At 44.5% G+C, this 27,578-nt stretch overlaps 1 protein-coding gene across 1 annotated transcript in view; it reads right to left on the bottom strand.

Annotated features, from left to right (window-relative positions):
* The window catches only part of ANKHD1 (ankyrin repeat and KH domain containing 1), a 226,002-nt gene that overhangs the window by 54,180 nt on the left and 144,244 nt on the right, over positions 1–27,578 (bottom strand). Inside the window, exons 18-23 of the mRNA XM_069763859.1 lie at positions 12,730–12,875; positions 12,419–12,561; positions 12,095–12,308; positions 9,805–9,980; positions 7,387–7,549; positions 6,772–6,867 (exon numbers count right to left, since the gene is read on the bottom strand). Of these exons, the coding sequence (XP_069619960.1) occupies positions 6,772–6,867; positions 7,387–7,549; positions 9,805–9,980; positions 12,095–12,308; positions 12,419–12,561; positions 12,730–12,875 (938 nt within the window). The remainder of the gene's footprint in view (positions 1–6,771; positions 6,868–7,386; positions 7,550–9,804; positions 9,981–12,094; positions 12,309–12,418; positions 12,562–12,729; positions 12,876–27,578) is intronic.

Here is a 27,578-nt window from a genome sequence, read left to right on the forward strand (position 1 = left end):
CTGGAAGCTCTGGGATGCAGAGGGTGTACCTCCGTGCCGTTAGTTCGGTACGGAGGGTCTTTTTGCCCCCTTTGCGTGGTTTTTTGTAGGGTTTTGTGTTGACCGCAAAGTTACCTTTCCTATCCTCGCTCTGTTCAGAAAGTCGGGCCTCACTTTGCTAAATCTATTTCATCTCTACGTTTGTCTTTTCATCTTAACTCACAGTCATTATATGTGGGGGCTGCCTTTTCCTTTGGGGTATTTCTCTGAGGCAAGGTAGGCTTATTTTCTATCTTCAGGCTAGCTAGTTTCTCAGGCTGTGCCGAGTTGCATAGGGAGCGTTAGGCGCAATCCACGGCTGCCTCTAGTGTGGTTGGAGAGGATTAGGGATTGCGGTCAGCAGAGTTCCCACGTCTCAGAGCTCGTTCTATGTTTTTGGGTTATTGTCAGGTCACTGTATGTGCTCTGACCTCTATGTCCATTGTGGTACTGAATTACTTTATCATGACAGTACTGGAGGACCAAAGTACTAATGATTCTCAATAGAGGGAAAAAAGAAGTTCTGAGACCATTTTTTTTTCTCTGCACTGTGTTTTGCCTTTTTTTTCCCCTAGACATTTGGGTGGTTCAGGACACAGGTGTAGCGATGGACATTAAAGGTCTGTCTTCATGTGTGGATCAGCTCACGGCAAGAGTACAAAATATTCAAGACTTTGTGGTTCAGAATTCTATGTTAGAACCGAGAATTCCTATTCCTGATTTGTTTTTTGGAGATAGAACTAAATTTCTGAGTTTCAAAAATAATTGTAAACCATTTCTGGCTTTGAAACCTTGCTCCTCTGGTGACCCAGTTCAACAAGTTAGGATCATTATTTCTTTTTTACGTGGCGACCCTCAGGACTGGGCATTTTCTCTTGCGTCAGGAGATCCTGCATTAAGTAATATCGATGCTTTTTTCCTGGCGCTCGGATTGCTGTACGATGAACCTAATTCAGTGGATCAGGCAGAGAAAAATTTGCTGGCTCTGTGTCAGGGTCAGGATGAGAGAGGTATATTGTCAGAAATTTAGAAAGTGGTCCGTACTCACTCAATGGAATGAAGGTGCGCTCGCAGCTATTTTCAGAAAGGGTCTCTCTGAAGCCCTTAAGGATGTCATGGTGGGATTTCCTATGCCTGCTGGTCTGAATGAGCCTATGTCTTTGGCCATTCAGATCGGTCGACGCTTGCGTGAGCGTAAATCTGTGCACCATTTGGCGGTATTACCTGAGCTTAAACCTGAGCCTATGCAGTGTGATAGGACTATGACCAGAGTTGAACGGCAAGAACACAGACGTCTGAATGGGCTGTGTTTCTACTGTGGTGATTCCACTCATGCTATCTCTGATTGTCCTAAGCGCACTAAGCGGTTCGCTAGGTCTGCCACCATTGGTACGGTACAGTCAAAATTTCTTTTGTCCGTTACCTTGATCTGCTCTTTGTCATCGTATTCTGTCATGGCATTTGTGGACTCAGGCGCTGCTCTGAATTTGATGGACTTGGAGTATGCTAGGCGTTGTGGGTTTTTCTTGGAGCCCTTGCAGTGTCCTATTCCATTGAGAGGAATTGATGCTACGCCTTTGGCCAAGAATAAGCCTCAGTACTGGACCCAGCTGACCATGTGCATGGCTCCTGCACATCAGGAGGTTATTCGCTTTCTGGTGTTGCATAATCTGCATGATGTGGTCGTGTTGGGGTTGCCATGGCTACAAGTCCATAATCCAGTATTAGATTGGAAATCCATGTCGGTGTCCAGCTGGGGTTGTCAGGGGGTACATGGTGATGTTCCATTTCTGTCAATTTCGTCATCCACCCCTTCTGAGGTTCCAGAGTTCTTGTCTGATTACCGGGATGTATTTGCTGAGCCCAAGTCCGATACCCTACCTCCGCATAGGGATTGTGATTGTGCTATCGATTTGATTCCTGGTAGTAAATTCCCAAAAGGTCGACTGTTTAATTTATCTGTGCCTGAGCACGCCGCTATGCGGAGTTATGTGAAGGAGTCCTTGGAGAAGGGGCATATTCGCCCATCATCGTCGCCATTAGGAGCAGGGTTCTTTTTTGTAGCCAAGAAGGATGGTTCGCTGAGACCTTGTATAGATTACCGCCTTCTTAATAAGATCACGGTTAAATTTCAGTACCCCTTGCCGTTATCTGATTTGTTTGCTCGGATTAAGGGGGCTAGTTGGTTCACCAAGATAGATCTTCGTGGTGCGTATAATCTGGTGCGAATCAGGCGAGGAGATGAATGGAAAACTGCATTTAATACACCCGAGGGTCATTTTGAGTATCTAGTGATGCCATTCGGACTTGCCAATGCTCCATCAGTGTTTCAGTCCTTTATGCATGACATCTTCCGAGAGTACCTGGATAAATTCCTGATTGTGTACTTGGATGACATTTTGATCTTCTCGGATGATTGGGAGTCTCATGTGAAGCAGGTCAGAACGGTGTTTCAGGTCCTGCGTGCTAATTCTTTGTTTGTGAAGGGATCAAAGTGTCTCTTTGGTGTTCAGAAGGTTTCATTTTTGGGGTTCATCTTTTCCCCTTCTACTATCGAGATGGACCCTGTTAAGGTCCAAGCCATCCATGATTGGACTCAGCCGACATCTCTGAAAAGTCTGCAAAAGTTCCTGGGCTTTGCTAATTTTTATCGTCGCTTCATCTGCAATTTTTCTAGTATTGCTAAACCATTGACCGATTTGACCAAGAATGGTGCTGATGTGGTCAATTGGTCTTCTGCTGCTGTGGAAGCTTTTCAAGAGTTGAAGCGTCGTTTTTCTTCTGCCCCTGTGTTGTGTCAACCAGATGTTTCGCTTCCATTCCAGGTCGAGGTTGATGCTTCTGAAATTGGAGCAGGGGCTGTTTTGTCGCAGAGAAGTTCTGATTGCTCGGTGATGAAACCATGCGCCTTCTTTTCCAGGAAGTTTTCGCCTGCTGAGCGAAATTATGATGTGGGCAATCGAGAGTTGCTGGCCATGAAGTGGGCATTCGAGGAGTGGAGTCATTGGCTTGAAGGAGCTAAGCATCGCGTGGTGGTCTTGACTGATCATAAGAACTTGACTTATCTCGAGTCTGCCAAGCGGTTGAATCCTAGACAGGCTCGTTGGTCGCTGTTTTTTGCCCGTTTTGACTTTGTGATTTTGTACCTTCCGGGCTCTAAAAATGTGAAGGCGGATTGCTCTGTCTAGGAGTTTTGTGCCCGACTCTCCGGGTTTATCTGAGCCGGCGGGTATCCTCAAAGAGGGAGTAATCGTGTCTGCCATCTCCCCTGATTTGCGGCGGGTGCTGCAAAAATTTCAGGCTAATAAACCTGATCGTTGCCCAGCGGAGAAACTGTTTGTCCATGATAGGTGGACGAATAAAGTTATCTCTGAGGTTCATTGTTCGGTGTTGGCTGGTCATCCTGGAATCTTTGGTACCAGAGAGTTAGTGGCTAGATCCTTTTGGTGGCCATCTCTGTCGCGGGATGTGCGTTCTTTTGTGCAGTCCTGTGGGATTTGTGCTCGGGCTAAGCCCTGCTGTTCTCGTGCCAGTGGGTTGCTTTTGCCCTTGCCGGTCCCGAAGAGGCCTTGGACACATATCTCTATGGATTTTATTTCAGATCTTCCCGTCTCTCAAAAGAGGTCAGTCATTTGGGTGGTCTGTGATCGCTTCTCTAAGATGGTCCATGTGGTACCCTTGTCTAAATTACCTTCCTCCTCTGATTTGGTGCCATTGTTCTTCCAGCATGTGGTTCGTTTACATGGCATTCCAGAGAATATCATTTCTGACAGAGGTTCCCAGTTTGTTTCGAGGTTTTGGCGAGCCTTTTGTGGTAGGATGGGCATTGACTTGTCTTTTTCCTCGGCTTTCCATCCTCAGACTAATGACCAGACCGAACGAACCAATCAGACCTTGGAAACATATCTGAGATGCTTTGTTTCTGCTGATCAGGATGACTGGGTGTCCTTTTTGCCTTTGGCTGAGTTCGCCCTTAATAATTGGGCCAGCTCGGCTACCTTGGTTTCGCCATTTTTCTGCAACTCTGGGTTCCATCCTCGTTTCTCTTCAGGGCAGGTTGAGTCTTCGGACTGTCCTGGTGTGGATACTGTGGTGGACAGGTTGCAGCAGATTTGGACTCATGTAGTGGACAATTTGACCTTGTCCCAGGAGAAGGCTCAACGTTTCGCTAATCGCAGACGCTGTGTGGGTCCCCGACTTCGTGTTGGGGATTTGGTTTGGTTATCTTCTCGTCATATTCCTATGAAGGTTTCCTCTCCTAAGTTTAAACCTCGTTTCATTGGTCCGTATAAGATTTCTGAGGTTCTTAATTCTGTGTCTTTTCGTCTGACCCTTCCAGATTCTTTTTCTATACATAACGTATTCCATAGGTCATTGTTGCGGAGATACGTGGCACCTATGGTTCCATCTGTTGATCCTCCTGCCCCGGTTTTGGTGGAGGGGGAGTTGGAGTATATTGTGGAGAAGATTTTGGATTCTCGTGTTTCAAGACGGAGACTCCAGTATCTGGTTAAGTGGAAGGGTTATGCTCAGGAAGATAATTCCTGGGTCTTTGTCTCTGATGTCCATGCTCCCGATCTTGTTCGTGCCTTTCATATGGCTCATCCTTGTCGTCCTGGGGGCTCTGGTGAGGGTTCAGTGACCCCTCCTCAAGGGGGGGGGGGGGGGGTACTGTTGTGAATTCTGCGGCAGAGCTCCCTCCTGTGGTCACAAGTGGTACTTCGGCTGATTCTCTCTGTGAGCTTCCGTTGGTGGAGGAAAGTGGTACTGCGGCTTCTGAGTTTCCTTCCTCAGGTGATGTGGTGAAGTCGTTAGGTGCTGCTCTATTTAACTCCACCTAGTGCTTTGATCCTGGCCTCCAGTCAATGTCCTAGTATTGGATCTGTTTCCTCCTGGATCGTTCCTGTGGCCTGCTGCTCTGCATAGCTAAGTTCCGCTTTTGCTATTTTGTTTGCTGTTTTTTCTGTCCAGCTTGTCTATTTTGTTTTTTCTTGCTTGCTGGAAGCTCTGGGACGCAGAGGGTGTACCTCCGTGCCGTTAGTTCGGTACGGAGGGTCTTTTTGCCCCCTTTGCGTGGTTTTTTGTAGGGTTTTGTGTTGCCCGCAAAGTTACCTTTCCTATCCTCGCTCTGTTCAGAAAGTCGGGCCTCACTTTGCTAAATCTATTTCATCTCTACGTTTGTCTTTTCATCTTAACTCACAGTCATTATATGTGGGGGCTGCCTTTTCCTTTGGGGTATTTCTCTGAGGCAAGGTAGGCTTATTTTCTATCTTCAGGCTAGCTAGTTTCTCAGGCTGTGCCGAGTTGCATAGGGAGCGTTAGGCGCAATCCACGGCTGCCTCTAGTGTGGTTGGAGAGGATTAGGGATTGCGGTCAGCAGAGTTCCCACGTCTCAGAGCTCGTTCTATGTTTTTGGGTTATTGTCAGGTCACTGTATGTGCTCTGACCTCTATGTCCATTGTGGTACTGAATTACTTTATCATAACAGTGTATACTGCCGGGGAGGAGTTACTTTTCTTTATTTGCATAGTGTCAGCAGCATACACCCATGGTTACCTGTGTCCCCCAATGAAGCGAGAAAGAAAAGATCTATAACTGATATACTGCACAATCACAGTAGGATTTGTGTACAGAGCACAGACCCAAATCAGAAAGTTTATTATAAAACCTGGATTTTAAAGAGTACAATATATGTAATTCCACGATAAGGAAACAAAAGATTTAGCGATATCTTGAGAGTAACAACGAAGGCCAGGCCAAGTGTGGCAAATGGACAACTTATCACTAGATGTTGCAGGATGAAGCCCATTTGATCTCTTTGTATTAAAGCATTAAAGGAACGAGTTGTCCATTAGCTAAGATTTTCGCCAAGAGCTTAATATCAATTTTCGTTGGCAGAATTTATTTACATCTATTTGGTTTGGGCACCATGATTCTGAGCTGGTGTATAGACTGAGTTCAGAAAGAAATCAGACTTGATATCATTAGAGATTAGGGAGACTAGATGTGGCCTGAGGGTGGGGCAAAAAAATTAGGGGTTAGATGATATCTGTTATGCTACAACTAGGAGTGCTCACAAACCTGTAGAACATTCCATTTACCTCTGCCCAACTCCAGCATACCGAGGTGAGAAAACGTATTCACATAAATGGCATACTACCAAATAGAAACCCTATGGCTATAGGAAATACAGCAGCAGTGGTCCATTCTGTACATCTCTTATGTCCAGCAGATACTGGAGCAAATAGGAGTGTGGGACCTCCAACAAACTCCTACACATAGGTCACCAATATGTGTGAGTCAGTAAGCATGTCCTTTATTCGTTTGGTCGCAACTTGAAGCTAAAAAGGTTGTAGAGTACAGACGTTGAGGCATGGGAGCTCAAATTATAGGATGGGTGGTGGAATCCTGCTGTTCTTGGTGCTGCAGTCAATCCTTCTAATGCAATACGGTGCATTCAAAACCACATTTATTTTTTCTCTTTGACAAAGGGGTGGACACTATTTGTAATATATTTCCTGGCATTTTTACAAGAGCTCATCTTTGTGTACCATTAATATCGGTTACCATGATGTAACCTACTAAATGAAGTTGCTACTGCCATACAGTTCCTTTATAAAACAGTGCTACTTTAATCTGTTTCATATATGTGTATTAAAAAGAATGCAGACATGATATCCTAAAAATGAACATCAGAAAACTTAACTGTATTTGCACAGTTCCTACAGCCCAATGGATCACAGAAATACTCACCTTATCTGTTATTGTTGCAATGTATCGCATGCATTCAATATCAGATGGAAACTGATTCACTTCCTTTACCAAGAACTGTACAACTTTTAGATGACCCTTTAAAAAAAGAAAAAGAAACAACATCTGTAAATCTAAAAATAAATAAATAAATAAAAATAACTCCAATCTATCAAATCTTTTACAAGCTCTCAATGAGCATCCCAACTTGGAAAACACTCAAGAGCCCATTTGTCAAACCTTATCACAGGCTGTGGGTGAGTTTGATGGCCCTACCCTCCAGCTCACGTCTTGTACGGTTGTGCTTCTAGGTCACAGAAGAGCTGTGAAGGAACGCAGCATGGTTACAAGCACTGACAAGGTAGTCCTTCCTCCCCGATCCTTCACAGCTTTCTTGTGGCACTTTATGGTTCATGCACTTCTTCCACGCTTCTTGACATGTCACATACAAGCTGTGAGGGTTTTATTTGGTAGCTAAAATGTTAGCAAAGCCTTGAAATTAAAAAATATCCTTCTGGTTGCAAATAAGGGGGAAAAAGAAAAATTTCAAATCGACATTTTGTGACGCTCACTTTAAACACATGCTTAAATTCTCAAAAGTAAGAATAAATGCTTTACCTTACGAAATGCTGACATTAAAGGAGTTATTTTACGATTATCAGCAGCATCAACATCTGCACCAGCATGAACAAGGAGTTGAACTATGTCAAAATGGCCTCCATTAGCTGCAAGCCAAGTAGGCGTGTTCCCTTTCTTATTTCTCACATCAATATGTGAACCTCTAAAAATAAAGAAAATGAAAAAATTAGGCATACTATATTTGGCAAAGCAAAAAACAAACAAACAAACAAACAAACAAACCAGAGGAAACATCTTAAATGCATACGTTCAAAGTGCCGTAATCATCTGCCGATAGTGCATAACTTTACGGTGGAGGTGGGTAGAGCCAAGAATCAGAACCAACCAGTCTACAGACTGTACCTGGCAGTACACCTATTGCAGGGACTGTGAAAGTCATGTGAATGCCGATTGTGTCTACAGTAAGATGCCCAGGTCGTGATGTAACAGCGCGGCCAGAATTTCATCCAAACTGCATTAAGCTCTGCCACTCTTTGGGTAAGTTCACACAGGGCGTCTTTGCTGCTTTTTTTCTGCAGCAAAACCTGATCATCTTGACAGGAAAGAAGTTGCATCAAAAACACAGGTTTAGGTGTGTTTTTTGGTGCGTTTTTTTTCTTCCTCTTTGTCCAGGCTAATGTCCTTGGATTTTCAGCAGCAAAAAACGCAGCAAATAATGATACCTGCGTATTTGCTGCGTTTTTTTTCAACACCCATTCAAGTCAATAGGTGAAAAAACGCAGCAAAAACGCTGAAAGAAGTGACATGCTCTATGTCAAAAAAACGCAGCAAAGCACAAAATACTGATCATACAAAAGACCAATGTGTGTGCATGAGATTTCTGAAATCTCATAGGCTTTGCTGGTACTGTAAAAAGCAGCTGAAAATTAGCACAAAAAAAACACAGCAAAAACATCTTGTGTGAACTTATCCGTTCACTGAAATGTTCCCTTTCAGAACAAGAAGTCTTATTTTATAACCACCACATCAATTGTGGCAACAGCTACTTGAAGAACTTGTGATGGAATTCTGCAATTCTAGAGACTTATTTCGCTATTTTGTATGCAGGATTTTATACCCCAAACTAATGGCACGTATATAAAGCTGCTTTAAGGCTTATTAGATCCTTACCTTTTTTGGTGAAATACAAACTACACATTTCTCAAAGAGAAAAGTTTAAGCTGTAAGTGTAGTGGGTGGGCATTATACTTCCAGCTCTCCTGCGTCTCCCTATTCCCTGCCCGCCTCCTGTCTATATGACTTACAGGTCAGCCATGTTTCAGCGATCTGTTAGACAGGAGGCAGGCAGTAAGCTGGGATAAGCCAGAGAGGCAGTAAGCTGGTCGTGTTATGCCCGTGCACTGCCCATACAATCATTAGTTTACAGTTACAACTATGGATTTCTCTAGAACCGCAAAAAAGATTTCTCCATAGAATGGTAAGGATTTATTCAGCCTTAATTAGCCTTTATATACACGCCATTAGTTCATCAAGGCGCTATTGTCACAATTGATGTGGTTATCACAAAACAAGAAGACTTTGTAGCAGAGTGTGTGCATAATGTGCATGATGTAAAGCTATACATGTACAATACACATGCAGCAGAGAAACCAACAATAGTACTACTATCAAGCGCTCACGGATCCAATTGGTAAGACTCATCTGTAGTATATTTTATACGGTTTTTGCCTCTATGTAGATGCCTTGCACAGGCGTGTACTACGGAGGACAGAGAATGAACTTCAATCCAATATTGCAGCCAGCATGCAGCCAGCGGTTAAGGAAAGGGTGAATCAAACACCTGAAAACTCCGCCCATATGATCGAAAACCGGTCCCGCCAAATTCAGGTGACAGGTTCCATTTAAGCCATGTATGGGCACACCTCTGACAAAGAATGGTAACTCAAAATATGAATGCATTCATTAGTTTCGTGGAAGTTTTCTCAAGGACAACCTCAAAGTTAACATGATGCCAAATTCTATAATGAGAACAAATGTACTACAACTGACATGTCAGGAGAGTTGACAAGTCCTCTATAAAGGGAACCGTCGGTCACTCTGATAGTATCTGATCTGCAAGCTAGATGTTATGGAGATGAGCAGCTGAACAGATCGTTGTTATTTTTGTTAGAAAAATTTAAAAAAAAAACGTATTTTGTTCAGTGAAATCCCAGGTGTTTGTATGAATGAGTCAAATAGGTGGTCCTATTCAGTGGGAACGGCCACTTGACTCATATATACAATCACCAGGGGGTTCAATTAATAAAATAAAAGTTATACTGAATTTTTCATAAAAACCTTTATACCATTCTGCTCAGCTTCTCCATCTCTATACCATTCTGTCCACAAAGCTGACTGCAGATACAACGTGACAGGTCCAATAAAGTAGAAGTTTTATTTTAATTCAGTAACACTCACCGATTAATAAGAAGCTCACAGAATTTGTAATGTCCTTTATCTGCAGCTATTGTCAAAGCAGTATCTCTTGACGAAGGCACGGGTGGAGAGTTGACATCTGCTCCTTTGTCTAATAGCACTCTGCCCACCTCAGCATAACCTCCAGAAGCAGCTTCCATCAGAGGAGTAAGACCGGTCTATTAAAAACAATAAATGGTTTAGGAGGACCTGTCAGACGACAAGTGTGAAATAAGAATCTGAAAAGAGGATCAACCTGTGGCCACTGTGCAACTTATCAGTGGTGAAAAGAGTAATCACAACTTGAAGATTGTGGAACCAAGATGGTATAATTTGGAATGCTCAACTTGAGAATATTCTATATGCATCATGACCATAGTTTCTCAGATTAGATATGTCATAAGGTTGGTGGCAGTCTGACTGCCAGGACCCCAACCTATCCCAAGAAAATATGGAAATGTGAATTCATTTCTTGGAGTCAAGACCTTATCTGAAGTCTCAACGAAGTCTTAAAAGTAAGTAGATCATCACTGTTCTACGCTCAAATGGAGCCACTGCACCTCAACAAATACCAGTTTCTTTAGGGTGGTAAGGTTTCGAGCTCCAATGCCAATATTAAATCAGACTTTCAAAAAATATGTTGCTTAAATTATGTGAACGCCTGATCACAACAATGAATTTGTTGGAGGTATTAATTTCAGGATGTCCCCCTTTTGTGACTTGGCTAGATGCTGCCACTATAGTTGGCCTTTTGGTATTGCCATTGAATGCCTTCTTAAATTTGTCAATAAATATTTCAGTAAAGTCCACATAGACTATGAAACAGTTATTAGTCAACTGTCAAAGTACTTTTGAGACACGGAAAATGGAGGAACTGTGTGACCAGCAGCTGCAATAATTGTGTAAACCTCCTTGGAGTTAAGATGGAAGTCTACATTTCAATCAATCACAGACTGATGGCTTTGTTATACTGGCGTACAGGGATTCCATTATGAAAATCCTGCCCTAAACTATGGACCCAACCATAGTTCCTAATTCACCAGTGCCTTGGAACAACATGCAACTGTTTACTAAAGCTTTAGAAGCAAGATTGTTGTAGCCATCAATGAAAGGAGATTAAATCTAGTTTAGTGAACAGCTGAGATTTTGCTACGCCCGCGATGTGAACCCTATTATGGAGCCATATTTCCCTGCGGTGTAGGAATGATTTTGCTATGCCCGCAATGTGAACATTCTCTATTATGGAGCCATATTTCCCTGCTGTGTAGGAAGGCAAGGTTCCACATCATAGTTAGTCAGGATGGCCGAGTGGTCTAAGGCGCCAGACTCAAGAGTGATCTCTTTCCCCAAAAAGATGAAAAGATGGGTGTTCTGGTCTCCGTATGGCTGAACTGGATGGACAAATGTCTTTTTTCGGCCTTACTAACTATGTTAACTATGTTAATACTTGTTCTTTCATACAAAACCAGTAGATAAGAATGGCCTTTACACTCCTATCCTTCACAATATTTACCTGATAACCATGAATTTATGAGGCTTAGTCCAGAGCTTTAAATCCTGCTCTACTGTAGGTTTACAATAAGGAGTCAAAGCTCCAGTAATCTAGGAGCAAGTCAGGTCTCTGGCAGTAAGACTCTGATCTTACGGAGATCAGATTCTCTTGCATGAGAGAATTACACGACAGGTGAGGAGACAATGGAGGACTTCATTTCTCCATTGTCTCTGAATTAGGATAACATCCGGGCGCAGTTCGATGCTTCACCTGCACCCATGGACTTGTATGGGTGCACGTGATAGGAATAATCGGAGCCACTCGCAGCGTGCTGCATTTGTTTTCTCATGCCAAATCGGTATGAAAAAATAATCAGATCTGTACTGCTCCATAGTACAACATTGGGCCAAGTGCTATCCGATAAAACATTGCATACCACTCTGCGGTATAATACGCTTATATGAGGGAGCCCCTGCTGAAAAGCCTGTCTTTGTTATACCTGTATGCATTTTGGACAGACAGAAGTGCAGAAAATCCCACTTTTTGTCATTTAGTGTATGATCTATGCAATGAGAACATTTTCTGAAAGGGACAGTGATCATTTACTACAGAACTCCATTTCTACCAATATCTTATATGTAAAAATATTTGTTTCAGTAATAGGAAAGTTGTTCCTTGGCAAAAGGCTGGGGGAGCAGATTTTTCACATTCGCTTATATCTACCAACATTTGATAACTTACAAAAGCTGTACATAATAGGCAGGTTAAGACATTTGTACTTTTCTAGAACATATGACATACCTTGGCTCGGTGTTCAACATTAGCTTTCCTATCCAGGAGAAGACTCACGACTTCAGCTCGTCCCTGAAAGCATGCTAATGTGAGAGCTGTATTGCGATTGGTCTCAATCTGAGCATTAATGTCCGACCCCATATCAAGAAGCAGTTTAACTGCAGGAACGTGGCCATTCATAGCAGCCAACATTAGGGGAGAAATGCCCAATTTACTACCAGTCCTGAAAAACAAAACAAAAAACCCACAAAACTCATAAGACACACCATTAGCAGAGAATGAACATGGAAATAGAAGCACTTGTAAAACCGTAACATGCAGGCAAACAATTACCTAGAATTAATTTCTGCCCCAGCATTTAACAAAATCTTGATAATATTGACATATCCACCGGATGCAGCCAAACTGAGCGGTGTATAGTCTGAGACATTTCGGTGCTCTTTGTTGGCTCCTCGAGACAAAAGCAGCTCAACAACCTGTCAATTGCAACAGAAAAAAAGCATTTCTTGGTTAAAAGACAACTTCTTAACAAGACTAAACAGTTGAAGTTTCTAAAATCCATGACATAACTGTATGACTGCTAATGGATGACCCTATCAGGCCAAACTACATGCAGAGCACCAGGGAAGAGATTCCTGACTCACCTCTTGCCGGCCCCCAGAACACGATAGAGACAAAGGTGTATCCTTGGTGCGTTCAGACTGTGCCTCAATATCCGCGCCCTTATCTAAAAGGATTTCAACAACTCCTGCATGTCCCGCTGTAGCGGCCAAAATCAGAGGCGTGAAACCTGAAACACAATGCAAAAATGTAAAATGGCACATGGCGAAAAATGTAGTTATTACACTTCAATAAGAGTGGTCGCCTGTTAGCAATAGGGGTATGCAAGGCTTCAGTATTACATGGACAATGGGGAGGACTGACTTGCTTTACTGTGCCCACCCTAAAGCATAGCTTCTTCATGTAAAATGCTACTTTTTCAGAGGCTTAGGCCCATTAACAAATATGTCTTGCCTGTCCATGCACCCAAGACCACGTCTTGCTACTAGCTGATCTTTTCTCAGACACGGACCCATTGAGTTTCTCTTATCCACACACAGCAGTGTTAAGAATGGGTCCCAGTCTCCGGTCTGTGATGTTCTGTTTTGTGGATCAGATTTGGCTACTGAAGTGTATGTGGATCCGTGAGACCAATGAATCTAGGATGACTGACTTTGTACCACAGAGTTCCATCTAAGTTTCATCTATCTTTAATGGATCCAGTTAAGAATCAATGGATAAATCGGTCAGACAGCCTAGCAGAAAAAAAAGGTGAGAGATACAACTAGCATGACATGTTAGGAGGAGGGCAGGAAGCAGTCATTTCTCTCAGATGGTAACGCAAACTCACATGGACTTGCAGTAACTGAATGTGAGCAAAGCTGCTAGTCTTCGTTGTGGCTGCTAAACTCAAAGTACAGCACAGTGCGTTCTGCTCCAAAAAACGGTGACAACAGGTGATTGTTGGGGGTCCAACACAGAATCAATCTGAAAATGATTTCATATCTTAAGGACAGGCCTTGTGTAAGAGGCGTACATCTGTAGCTGAGGTTTGAAGGACGTAAATCTGGGGATTTATTATGATGGAATATAGGCTGAACTGGATGGACAAATGTCTTTTTTCGGCCTTACTAACTGTTACTATGTTTCTTATGACAGTTTTGATAAACTGTGCGCTGCAGTAGGAGGAGCAAAAATCCTTAACCCTTTCATGCTTTTGCCTTTGTGACTGTGCCAACTTTTACAATTTTGACCACTGTCACATTATGTGGTAATATATATTGGAACTCTCCAATAGATCTCAGTGATTCCAAGACTAAATTTTCGTTACATATTGTACTTCATGATGGTGGTAAAATTTCTTGGATATAACCTGGGCCTTACCGACTCAGAACAGATTATTACTAGTGATGAGCGAATATACTCGTTACTCGAGATTTCCTGAGCATGCATTTTTTTTGTGCTCGGAGATTTAGTTTTCATGGCCGCAGCTGAATGAGTCACATCTGTTAGCCAGCATAAGTACATGTGGGGGTTGCCTGGTTGCTAGGGAATCCCCACATGTAATCAAGCTGGCTAAGAGATGTAAATCATTCAGCTGAGGTGAGGAAAAACAAAACATCGAGCACTAAAAAAAAAATAAAATAAAATACTTGGAGGACACCCGAGCGTGCTCGGGAAATCTCGAGTAACGAGTATATTCATTCATGACTAATTATTACATCAATGTGATCGTGCACGCACTCAAGCTGTGAACGCGTGATCGCCGCCAGGTGTCAGCTGATTCTGATAGCTGACACCCGGTACTCAGTGCCAGTAGCAGTCCCGCACCACTCCTGGGACTTTAACCCCCCTAAATGCTGCAATCGAAGGTGATTGCAGCATTCTGGGAGCAGGCAGAGGGATGACAGCCCCTCTGTCCTTGGATCAGAGACACCACGACGTGAAGCACGTCCCAATCATTGCCATGCTGACCCGAGAACGACATCTGGGTCGCCAGAGCTAGTAAAGTTTCTAGATCATGCTCAGAGCATTGTCAGCAGCTTTATTTGTCAGTGCAGAGCTGACCGCTGCATAGCATAGGCTGGTTTCACATTTGCGTCTGTACACAGCGTATCATCTGCACAGATCTGCATGCATCATGAGTTTAACATGGCGTACGCATGGACATGGCCATGGCATACGCATGGACATGCCCATTGAGACATGCCCTCCTGGAAATATCGAACGCATGCGCATAAAAAACGCAAACGTAGGCAAAAAAAATGCATACAAACGCATGCACACGCAGCGCTTTTTTGCAATCATGTGTAAGCTGATGCGGATAAAAAAAACGCTGTGTAAGCATGCAGATGATACGCTGCGCACATATACACAAATGTGAACTTACCCATAGGGATGCTAAAATAATTGTAAAAATATATTTAAAAAAAAAAAAGATTGTACCCATAAATAAATATTTGTATGAAAAAATAAATAGTACACATTTGATATAGCCGTGTCCTGAACGACCTGGTCACCATAAAAACAATGCTTTATCATCATACCACTGAACAAAAAGTGGAATAAACCGCAATCAAAAAGAAGGGTATAAACAAATAGAGTACCGCTGACAACGACCTCTTGTCCTGCAAACAAGCCGCCATACAGCTTTATCAGCTGAAAAATAAAGTTATATCTCAGAATGAAGTGATGCAAACAATTTTTTCTATAAAATAGTTTTTATTGTGTAAAAGCACCAAAACATTTAAGAAAAAAAAAAAAATTATATATATAGCTGTAATCGTACCCGAAGAATAAAACTGCCTTATCAATTCTACCATACGCAGCATGACAACGCCCCCCCACCCTTTAAAAGAAAAAAAAAAAATCCCGAAATGCTGGTTTTTGTTCACTTTGTCTCCCAAAAATGGCACCAATAAAAACGTCAACTCGTCCCGCAAAAAACAAGCCCTCACACGACTATCGGCCAAAATATGGAACAATTACAGCTCTCCAAATATGCATTTGGGGCTAAAAATATATTTGTGGCGAAAATGTGATTTGTTTTTATTTTCACGGCTCAACGTTATAAACTTCTGCGAAGCACCTGAGTGTTCAATGTGCTCACCACATATCTAGATCTGTTCCCTGAGGGGTCTAGTTTCCAAAATGGTGTAACTTTTGGGGGATTTTCACTGTTTCAGCACATCAGAGGCTCTCCAAAAGTGACATGGCGTCCGCCAATTGTTCCAGCAAATTTTGGATTAAAAAGTCAAATGGCGTTTCTTCCCTTTCAAGCCTTTTTGAGCTCCCAGACAGTGGTTTTAGATGATATAGAGGATATAAACACATGCTATAGAAGGACAAAAAAAATCCCAAGTAAAGACCGCTCGGTCACACCACGATATACAGAGGAAAGAGCCCCACGCGTATCGCCACAAATCATGGCTCCCTCAGGGGAAAGTAAAGAGGGAAGGTTGTATGTTAAACTTATGTAGTCAAATAAATTACCTATGAGGCAGGTGTGTTGAGGTAGAATGGCGTCCAGAAACAGCAAGTACGAAGTGAAGAAGAGATCACTTCCTGGCACACGCTGGATGGCGTAAATGCGCATCTGAATTCACCGCGATCGCATAATAGCATAGTAAAGACGAAACAGCGCATGCGCATAAGAGGTACAGTGTGTAGGACCTGTGGGTCACATGTTAGGTCCTGCGCATTGTAAATCCCCATCGGTGAAGCCCAAAGAATGAACAAGAGGACCCATGACGAACATGTCTTTACATCAACACAATTTTTTAAACAAATTTTTTTGTTATGCAGTAATAAGGGTTAAAAATTGTCAAGCGATTTCTCATTTTTCCATAAAATTTACTACAGTTTTTTCAGGGACCACCTGACATTTCAAGTAACTTTGAGGGGCCTATATGACAGAAAATACCCAAAAGTAACACCAGTCTAAAAACTGAACTTCTCAAAGTACTCAAAACCACATTTAAGAAGTTTATTAACCCTTCAGGTGCCTCACAGGAATTAATGGAATATGGAAGGAAAAAAAAACATTTAACTTTTTTCCCATAAAAATATTTCTTTAGCGCCATAAAATCTGTTGTGCAATTTCTCCTAAATATGCCAATACCCCATATTTGGTGGAAAACTACTGTTTGGGTGCATGGCAGGGCTCCGAAGGGAAGGAGCACAGTTTGAGTTTTAGAAGACAAAATTGTCTTGAATCAAAAGCTGACACCATGTTGCTTTAGGAGAGCCCCTGAGGTGCCTAAAAAGTGTAAACCCCCACAAATGACCCCAATTAAGAGACTGGATCCCTCAAGATGAGTGGTGCGCACCTTGAACCCTCAGGGTCTTCATAGAATTTTATAATGTTGAGCCATGAAAATTAAAAACACATTTTTTTCAGCAAAAATGTTATTTTAGCCTCAATTTTTTTTACAAGGGTAACAGGAGAAAATGGAAGCCCAAGTATGTCGTGCAATTTATCCAAAGGACACAGGTACCCCATGTTTGTTGAAAAACTACTGCTTGGGCACATGGTAGGGCTGGAAAGGGAATTAGCGCTATTTTGGCTGGAATAGGTTGCGAATACCATGTCACATTTGAAGAGCTCCTGACATGCCAAAACAGAAGAAACTCCCACAGGTGATCCTATTTTGTAAGCTACACTTCTCGAAGAATTTATTTAGGGAAGTAGGGAGTATTCTTCAAATTCTGCCAATTTTATACAAGTTTGTGAATTGCCTGAGTAAATGAAATATTACTATTTTTTCCACTAAAATGTTGATCTGACCCCAAGTTTGCAATTTTCAAAAGGGGTAATAAAAAATGAACATAATTTGATGTGCAATTTCTCTCGAGTACATCAATACCCCATAAGTGGTCAAAAACTACTTTCGAGGCACAGTGCAAAGCTCAGAAAGGAAAAAGCACCACATTACAGTGCAGATGGTTTGAGGGGGCCATGTCACACTGGCTGAGCCACTAGGGTTCCAGAACAGCAGAAACCACCATAAGTGACCCCATTTTACAAACTACACCTCAATGAATTCATCTAGGGGTGCAGTGATCATATTGACACCACTGGGAAGTCAAAGAATTTTATACCATTGGGCAGTGAAGAAAAAAGCATAATCACCCTTCAAGTGACCCCATTTTGGAAATTACAACCCTTTGGGAATTTATCTATAGATGTAGTGATGATTATGACTCCATAGGTGTTTTCCAGAAACAAGCAGAAGTGGATGTTGCTAAGCGAAAATTGCAATCTGCCTTTGTAGTGACCAGTACGTTGTAGTGCCTAATGCGTTATGGGGCTCAGAACAGAGGGGGGCACTTGGATTTGCGTGCGCAGGTTTTTTTTTTTTTTTTTGGGGGGGGGGGGGGGGGAACATAGCGCTTTTCCAGATTGTGTTGACTCTTTTACTGGGAACATTTTGCATAATATAATTTAATTTATTTTTTTGCGCAGTTCCTCGTGTGGTATAAGTGATTATGCGACTTTATTCTTCGGGTCTGTGCGATTACAACGATATCAGATTTATATCAGGTTTTTTGTTTGGCTGCTGTCACACACAGACTTTTTTTCTTTTTTTTTTTTTACAAAAACAAGTTTTTGAATCACCATATTTTGAGAGCTATAATTTTTTTCATATTTCGTCCGAAAGAATCATGCAACAGCTTATTTTGTTGCGGGACGAGCTGCCGTTTTTATGGGTACGATTTTCAGGCACAAGACATTTTTTGATCGCTTTCTATTCCGATTTTGGGGAGGCAGAAAGAAAAAATTTAGGATTTTTTTATGTCGTTCCACGGGTAGCAAAATTGATAAGGCAGCTTTATTCTTTGGGTCAGCATGATTACAGCAATACTCCATTTACATAGTTTTTATTGTGTAAAATCGGCAAAAAACCATTTTATAGAGAAAAGCAAAGGTTCTCACTGTTTTTTTTTTTTTTTTTTAAGGCGTGCACCAAAGGGTTATCTGGTGTGACAGATTTAAAGGTCGCAATAGTTAACCCTATTTATACATAAATATACCGTACGTATTTATTGATTTAATATTTTTTCGCTTTTTAAATTTGTGGGGGTTTTATTGTTTTTTCAATAGTTTTAAACCATAGAACTTTTTTTTTTATTACTTTTTTTTCTCACTAGTCTTGGTATGGGACTTCAATTTTTATTTCTCTGATCACTGATCTCTGATCGTATTGCATTGTATGAGACCTGCCAGTTTGACACTTGCAGATCTAATAATCATCTTTTTATTTACATAGCACTAACATATTCTGCAGCGCTTTACAGTTTGCACACATTATCATCACTGTCCCCAATGGGCATCACAATCTAAATTCCCTATCAGTATGTCTTTGGATTGTGGGAGGAAACCGGAGAACCCGGAGGAAACCAACGCAAATACAGTGCGAACATACAATCTTGCAAGATGTTGTCCTTGTTGGGATTTGAACCCAGGACCCCAGTTCTGAAAGGCTGCAGTGCTAACCACTGAGCCACCGTGCTGCTATTTTCTAAATGATCGCGGCATCTATGGGACCTGATACCATCAGGTCCTGGTCCCGATGAGGTAACCTGAAAGCGCTACCACTCTGCACAGAGCTTGCAGGACCCTGGGGTCCCGAGCGGTCAACAGGTGCATGCCTCAGTAAATTTGGTGCAGCTTTCAAATGCTGTGAGCCACCTCCAGAAATTTTTACTCCAGTCTGGTTACTGAAGTATATTTTTATCAACTTTGGTGGCGTAAATTGTCATAAAGCAGCAGGGTGACTTCCCATCCTCTCCACTTTTCTCAAAGTTGGTAGAACTTACAACAGAAGTGAAAATGCTGTAGGTCACAAAGTTTTGTGCACAGTTGTGTAAAAATAGGGATTTTTGTGTTACTCACCGTAAAATCCTTTTCTCCGAGACGCTCATTGGGGGACACAGGACTGTGGGTGTATGCTTCTGCCGCCAGGAGGCTGACACTAAGTAAACTTGAAAAAAAGTTAGCTCCTCCTCCATCGTATACACCCTGACACTGGCTACCAGAGACTCCAGTTTGGTGCAAAAAGCAGTAGGAGAACAAAACACACAAAAAAAAAATAATATAACAGCATATGTACAGAAAACTTATGTCTAGAAAAGATCCTACTGACTAATGTAATCAGATAAAACCAAAGCCGCCAAAAGGCTACCAGGGAGGGAGCTGTGTCCCCCAATGAGCGTCTCTGAGAAAAGGATTTTACGGTGAGTAACACAAAAATCCCTATTTCTCCTTCGCCTCATTGGGGGACACAGGACTGTGGGATGTCCTAAAGCAGTCCCTGGGTGGGAAAGATAACTCGCCAGTAAAAGACATCCAGACAATGGTATTCCTATAAATGTGCCACTGCCGCTTGAAGAATCCTTCTACCCAGACTTGCATCTGCAGAGGTCTGGGAGTGGACATTATAATGTTTGACAAACGTATGCAGACTAGATCAGGTCACAGCTTTGCAAACCTGTTCTGCTGAGGCCTGGTGCCGAACGGCCCAGGAAGCCCCCACCGCTCTTGTTGAATGAGCCTTGATTCCGGCCGGAACAGTCATGCCCATGGTGCGATAAGCCTCCTGAATGGTCGCTCTTATCCACCTGGCCAGGGTAGATTTTGAAGCAGCGCATCCCCTCCTGCGACCCTGCGGAAGGACAAATAGAGCACCTGTCTGGCGAAAAGGAGCCGTACGGGAAATATAACTCCTCAGCGCCCTCACCAGATCCAACGTATGGAGAGCTTTTTCTATACGGTGCGTAGGTGCCGGACAAAAAGAGGGCAGAACAATATCTTCATTGATGTGAAAAGATGAAACAACCTTTGGCAAAAAGGACGGTGCCGGTCTGAGAACTACCTTGTCCTGATGAAATTGCAGAAAAGGGGGACGACAAGAAAGAGCTGCCAGCTCCGATACCCGTCTAATGGATGTTATAGCCACTAAAAATACAACTTTCCAGGAAAGAAAAATCAAAGAAACATCTTGCAGGGGCTCAAAAGGAGCGTTCTGTAAAGCCCTTAAGACCAGATTAAGGTCCCAAGCTTCCAAAGGAGTCTTATAAGGAGGGACCTTATGAGCGACTCCCTGGAAAAAAATCCTGACCTGACGATTAGTAGCAATCTTGCGCTGAAAAAGGACCGATAAAGCCGAAATCTGCCTTTTAAGGGTACTTGGAGCAAGCCCAGAATCAAGGCCTGCTTGAAGGAAGGCTAGAATGTTAGGAATGGAAAAACGCAGAGGAGGCAGCCCGCGCACTCTACACCAGGAAAGGAAAACCTTCCAAGTGTGATAGTAAATCCTGGCCGAGACGGGCTTACGTGCACTGATCATGGTATCAGCTACTTTTTGAGAAAACCCTGCCTGAGTTAAAACCCAAGATTCAACGGCCAGGCCGTCAAACACAGGACCCCTGAGTTCTGGTGGTAGATCGGCCCTTGAGATAGAAGATCCGGACGATCGGGGAGCCGCCATGGAACCCCGGCGAGAAGTTGTACCAGGTCTGCATACCAGGTTCGTCGAGGCCAATCCGGGGCGATCAGGATAGCCGGCACTCTCTCCGATTTGATCTTCTTGATTACCCTCGGGAGCAGTGCCAGAGGAGGGAACAGATAAGAGAGATGAAATTGGTTCTAAGACAGTACCAGCGCATCCACGGCGATAGCCTGGGGATCTCGGTGCCAAGAGACAAAACTGGGCACCTTGGCATTCACCTTGGACGCCATTAGATCCACGTCTGGAGTTCCCCAAAGATGGCATATCTGCAAAAAAACCTCGGGATGGAGAGACCATTCCCCGGAGGCTAGACCCTGACGGCTTAGGAAATCTGCCGCCCAGTTTTCTTCGCCCGGAATGTGGACCGCTGAGATCACAGAGTGATTTCTCTCCGCCCAGAGTAGAATCTGTTTTACCTCCTGCATGGCTGCCTTGCTGTGGGTGCCCCCCTGGTGATTTATGTAAGCTACCGCTGTGGCGTTGTCCGATTGAATTCGGACAGGGCGACCCGCCAGAAGACGTAACAAGGCTAGCCGAACTGCTCAAATCTCTAAGATATTGATGGGGAGATCTGATTCCCGAGGAGACCAGCATCCCTGAGCTGTGTGATGGAAGAACACTGCTCCCCAACCCAGGAGACTGGCATCTGTTGTGACCACTAGCCAATTGGTTGGGTGAAAGGGCTTCCCCCTGAGTAGAGATGAGCTGTTTAGCCACCAAGAGAGCCTGCTTGATCTGGAAAGACAACCGAAATCTGCGGTTGAGAGAGAGAGGATTTCTGTTCCACACTGATAGGATTGCTCGTTGGAGGGGTCGAAGATGAAGCTGTGCAAACGGAACCACCTCTATGGTTGCAACCATCTTTCCTAACACCCTCATCCTGGACCGAATCGTATGAGGGTATGGTTGTAGAAGATTCCTCACTTCCCGCCGAAGGGCTAGGACCTTGTCCTGGGGAAGGATAGATAGGGCTTGAGAGGTGTCGAAGATCATGCCTAAAAAAGAGATTTTCCGAGACGGCTGTAGGGATGATTTCCTTAAATTTACCAACCAACCTAGACGGGAAAGGGTGTCCAGAGTGATGCCGACATTTTCCCTGCAAGATTGAAATGTCGGTCCCTTGATCAGCAGATCGTCTAGGTATGGCAAGACGACTATACCTCGGGAGTGCAGAATGGACACCTCAGTCGACATGACTTTTGTGAACACCCTGGGAGCGGAGGCCAGTCCGAAAGGTAATGCCGTGAACTGGAAGTGTAGATTGTTTACGGCAAACCGGAGAAATCTTTGATGAGGCGGAAAGATGGGAATATGAAGATAAGCATCCTGAATGTCTACTGAGGCCAAAAATTCTCCCTTTTCCAGAGAGGCGATGACCGACCGCAGAGACTCCATCCGAAAGTGTCGAACGCGGACAAACCTGTTTAAGAGTTCGAGATCTAGGATAGGCCTCACTGCTCCGTCCTTTTTGGGCACTAAAAAAAAATATTGGAATAAAAGCCCTGAAACCTTTCTTCCTTTGGAACAGGAGAAATGACACCGCTGATACGGAGAGACTCTATGGAATTGAACAAACTTTGACGGAGAGATTTGCACCTGGGAAGACTGGATGGGAAGAACCGGGGAGGAGGAAGACGGACCAGCTCTATCTTGTAACCTGAAGATACGAGCTCTGCCACCCACTGGTCGTGAATTACCTGAAGCCAGACCTGGCGAAATAAAAGTAGACGTCCGCCTACTTTTTTGGAGACACCCGGAGGAGGCCTCCAGTCACTTGGCCGAAAATCTTTGAGTCCTAGATCCTCTGGATCTAGAAGACTGGGGACGCATTCTTCCCCCTTGGCTGGCCGTATAAGAGATCCGACCGTCTCGGTCCTGATTGGGCCGACCCTGCGCAGGAGAGCCTGATGCTGGGGCCCATCTGACATAGCGAAAGGTTCTAAAACGGGCCTGAAATTGGCGCCGAAAAGGCTGTCTAGCCTTCTGCTGATGAAGAAACTTGCTTTTCCCTCCTGTGGAGTCAGAAATTAGCTGATCCAGCTTTTCTCCGAACAAACGACCACCCTGATACGGCAGGGATGTAAGAGATTTTTTAGAGGTAGAATCAGCCCGCCATGACCTTAACCAAAGGGCCCTTCTGATGGCAATAGCATTAGACGCAGCCGAAGAAGCACAATCTGCCGCATCCAGAGATGCGTTAATCAGATAGCTACCAGCCATAGCTACCTGAGACGACATTTCAGCCAATTCCGCTGACACATTACCTTCTTGGAGAGCCTTAGATAACGAGTCTGACCAAGATATCATAGCCCTGGCAACACAAGATTCTGCAAAGGAAGGAAAAAGTGCTGAGCTTGAGGCCTCAAAGACGAAACGAGCCAAACTCTCTATAAGACGATCCGTAGGATCCTTAATCGATGAACCATTAGGGAGAGATAGCAACGTGTTAGAGGCTAAACGGGACACTGGAGGATCTACAGAAGGATTTTCTGCCCAATCACTACAAAGTTCCGAAGCAAAGGGATACCTAGCCTTCAGAGCTCTTTGCCCTGAAAAGCGTTTGTCCGGATGCTCCCGATTGCGTCGAATCAGGTCCTCGAACTCAGGATGAGAGGAAAAGACCCTATGGGCCCGTTTAGTCCGCTTAAATGAGACCTTATGATCAGAGGAAGAGGCGAGCTCGTCTTCTATCCCCAAAGACTGATTGACAGCTTCAATTAGGCTGTCTACTGACTCCTGAAACCCAGGTTTATCAAAATTTAGAGACTTCCGACTCGTAGTCAGTCTCAACTTCCCCGCTTTCTGCAGGGGAAGGAGAGCGAGATACGGAACTCCAGGATGCGGAAGCACCTGAGTGCCTGGGCGACGCTTTGCGAATCCGCTTTCCATGCGTCTGTCGAGTGAGAGCGCGGCCCCTGCAGGCCGAAGACTCCTGAGACTCCGAGGCCCTCTCTGAGACAGGTGGATTACCGGTCCCGACCGCCGGGGTCTGCAGAGATTTGATCGCTTCAGTAAGGGACGCCATGGATTGTGACAAGGACGTGACCCATTCCGGTGGAGCTACCCCAGTATCTGCTTGAGGGACCGGAGAGACTACTGGAGAACTGGCAGGGGGGGCTCCTGGACGCGTTCAGAGTCACAGGCCTCGCAGAGGCGATTACTTTGGGCGTGCGGATAAAGGGCACTACAAGATACACAACTGGTAAAAAGAACCGTGTGAGTCTTAACCCTTCTAGACATAACGATCCGTAATGCTATACCCAGGGCCAGAGACTGGGAAAAAAAAGAATGCTTCAGCCAGATGGGGGAGAAGCACTTACCCCAGTCCTCTGTCCCCACGAATACAGAGATGGATCCTGACAGCACGATACGGAGCCCAAATGTGTTGCCTTATATGTCCAGCAGGCTATAGGGGGGAGGGACCGCCAAACTATGCTGCAGCCTAGAGTAGGCCCGAAGCCGGGGCCTCCATTTTCCCCCTCAGTGAAAGGAGAAGCCGGAACCGGACGTGACGCGCCGGAAGGGGCGGAGCCCCGCAGCGCGGCCTGCTGGACGGAAGTCCCAGGCTCCAGGAAGCAGCCCCACGCCTGCAGGAAGCCAGGCAGGGCCGAAAACTCTGGATGAACAGCAGCGCCGATCTCCGCTTCCAACGCCGCGGCGTCGCTCCGGAAGACGCTGCTGCGCCGCTGACCTAACGCCGCGGCGCCGCTCAGGATAATGCGGCGGCGCCGCTGTTCTAACGCCGCGCCGGATCAAACCGCAGCGCCGCCGCCCATCACACAAACAGGACGCCTGCCTCACCCGGAGATGCCGCAACAGGTAACCTAACCTGGTGCCAGGAGCCCCCCTTAGTCACACCACACTCAGCGAGGGGTGGAAATAAATGACGGTGCAGGAACCCAAACTCCATTATCCCCAGGATAAGGAGAGGGACCGTCCTCCACCCCAGCTAACACCCCGCGCAGGGGTGTAGAAATCAGGGGGGAACACACGGACGTCTAGGTGCACCTGTACAGCCTGGGGTCTAGATACCTCAGGGTGGTCAGGGCCAAGTCCAGTGAAAAATCCCACGTAGCGGGGAAGGATACGTGGAGAATATCGCACGTGCTTGCCCGTTGATGGTTTGGGGAGATCGGACCCTCAAAAAGGTCAGTCACCCCCTCAATCCAAAATGTTGAAAGTCGGGTCCAAAAATCCAGGACCCAGAGATGTGCCTCCTTGAGACACTAAGCATAAACTGGAGTCTCTGGTAGCCAGTGTCAGGGTGTATACGATGGAGGAGGAGCTAACTTTTTTTCAAGTTTACTTAGTGTCAGCCTCCTGGCGAAGGAGAAATTGTGCATCATTTACAAAGTATGCCAGAATTCCGGAGAAACATCTTTATGTCGGGCTATTTGTTTATTATGGTCTTGCAGAAAATACATACATGTGTTTCTACACAACCTATTGGCCATGTTAGCCAGCTAATGACCTTCCTCTTGCTATTACCTTTGGTCAATTCTATAGCAAACCAGAAGTTTCTCCTGCCCTCCAACCAAGCCACATGGTTACTGAAGCAAGCTTGGTTTTTGGCTCCCCAAGCCTTTCAAGAAAAAAGCAATATGTACACCATCAAATCCACTTGCCAAGTCGAAGACACTGGATACAAGACAAGCGGGTGCCAATTACTTGGCTAGTATACTACTCCGTGGCTATTAGGTTCTGTAGAAATATATGCATACATGCATTTTCAGCAAGACCATAAAAAGAAATAAAGTACATTACGTTTGTGACAGCTTTTAAAGTGCATCGTTCAGTAGTTTTAGCATGTTAAACTGGCCATATCATGGGATGATGGCTGCCAAGCTGAATAAAACTTTTTTTTTTTTTTTTTTTTTTAAAGGGGGTGTTATCAGTTATTCATCTTTGGTAGCGTTGACTTCTTCCCTTGCATGATGACCTTGAAGCCTTTGATAATGTAATGGATCAAACAGGGATAAAGATAAAACACGCCTAGAGAGTATGTCAGACCTGTGTGTGAGACATATAATGACACCAATCTGCTCTCCTCACTAATGTCCCTGTATAGGAAGGGCAGTAAAGTAGAGTGGTGCCTCACTACTAATACCTCTACTTTCACAACATTGCCAACACTGATCGAATCCATCTATTTCCACACTAACAGCACCATGAGAGCACATTCAGATTTTTTTCTTCCTATGACTTGCTGCTGCTTTCTAGTGCATTAAGGAAAAAACGTGTAATTGCAATTTGAATACAGCCGAAAAAACTCCAGCTACACCATATCACAGAAAAGTTAATCTTTGCAGCCCCTAGCATTTAATTCTCTCCTTGTAGCTGAACATTGAACTAGAAAGCCTCATATTTTAAACTGTATTTACCTGCCGATTAGCACCAAAGCTACAGGCAAATAGCATTTTTTTGCCCAACAGGTTATCTTTACAATACCCTTAAGGTACCGTCACACTAGACGATATCGCTAGCGATCCGTGACGTTGCAGCGTCCTGGCTAGCGATATCGTCCAGTGTGACAGGCAGCAGCGATCAGGCCCCTGCTGTGATGTCGCTGGTCGGGGAAGAAAGTCCAGAACTTTGTTTCGTCGCTAGATCTCCCGCTGACATCGCTGAATCGGCGTGTGTGACGCCGATTCAGCGATGTCTTCGCTGGTAACCAGGGTAAACATCGGGTTACTAAGCGCAGGGCCGCGATTAGTAACCCGATGTTTACCCTGGTTACCATCGTTAAAGTAAAAAAAACAACCACTACATACTTACCTACCGCTGTCTGTCCCCGGCGCTCTGCTTCTCTGCACTCCTCCTGTACTGGCTGTGAGCACAGCGGCCGGAAAGCAGAGCAGTGACGTCACCGCTGTGCTGACCGGCGCTCACAGCCAGAGCAGAGAAGCACAGCGCCGGGGACAGACAGCGGTAGGTAAGTATGTAGTGGTTGTTTTTTTTTTACTTTAACGATGGTAACCAGGGTAAACATCGGGTTACTAAGCGCGACCCTGCGCTTAGTAACCCGATGTTTACCCTGGTTACCGGCATCGTTGGTCGCTGGAGAGCTGTCTGTGTGACAGCTCTCCAGCGACTAAACAGACGCTGCAGCGATCCGGATCGTTGTCGGTATCGCTGCAGCGTCGCTTAGTGTGACGGTACCTTTAGCTACAGAAGCAAACAAAATAATACACTGATTGGTATTTAATTTTGTGGACTTCAGCGTCACTCGTATCACAAAAGACTCAGTTAGGGTCCCACAGTGAAGAAGGGTAAGCAGTGGATAACCACATCCCCATGAGGGGCAAATTAGAGCTTTGCTGGCAATCCCCCAGTATTACTGCAATTGCTTGCATTTATTCACCTCTGCAGGTGAGTGAGCCTTAGGCTATGTGCACACGTTCAGGAATTCATGCACAAAATTCCTGACAATTCCGGTTTTGCCG

The sequence above is a fragment of the Ranitomeya imitator genome, chromosome 4, assembly GCF_032444005.1.
Source record: "Ranitomeya imitator isolate aRanImi1 chromosome 4, aRanImi1.pri, whole genome shotgun sequence".
Lineage (NCBI taxonomy): Eukaryota > Metazoa > Chordata > Amphibia > Anura > Dendrobatidae > Ranitomeya > Ranitomeya imitator.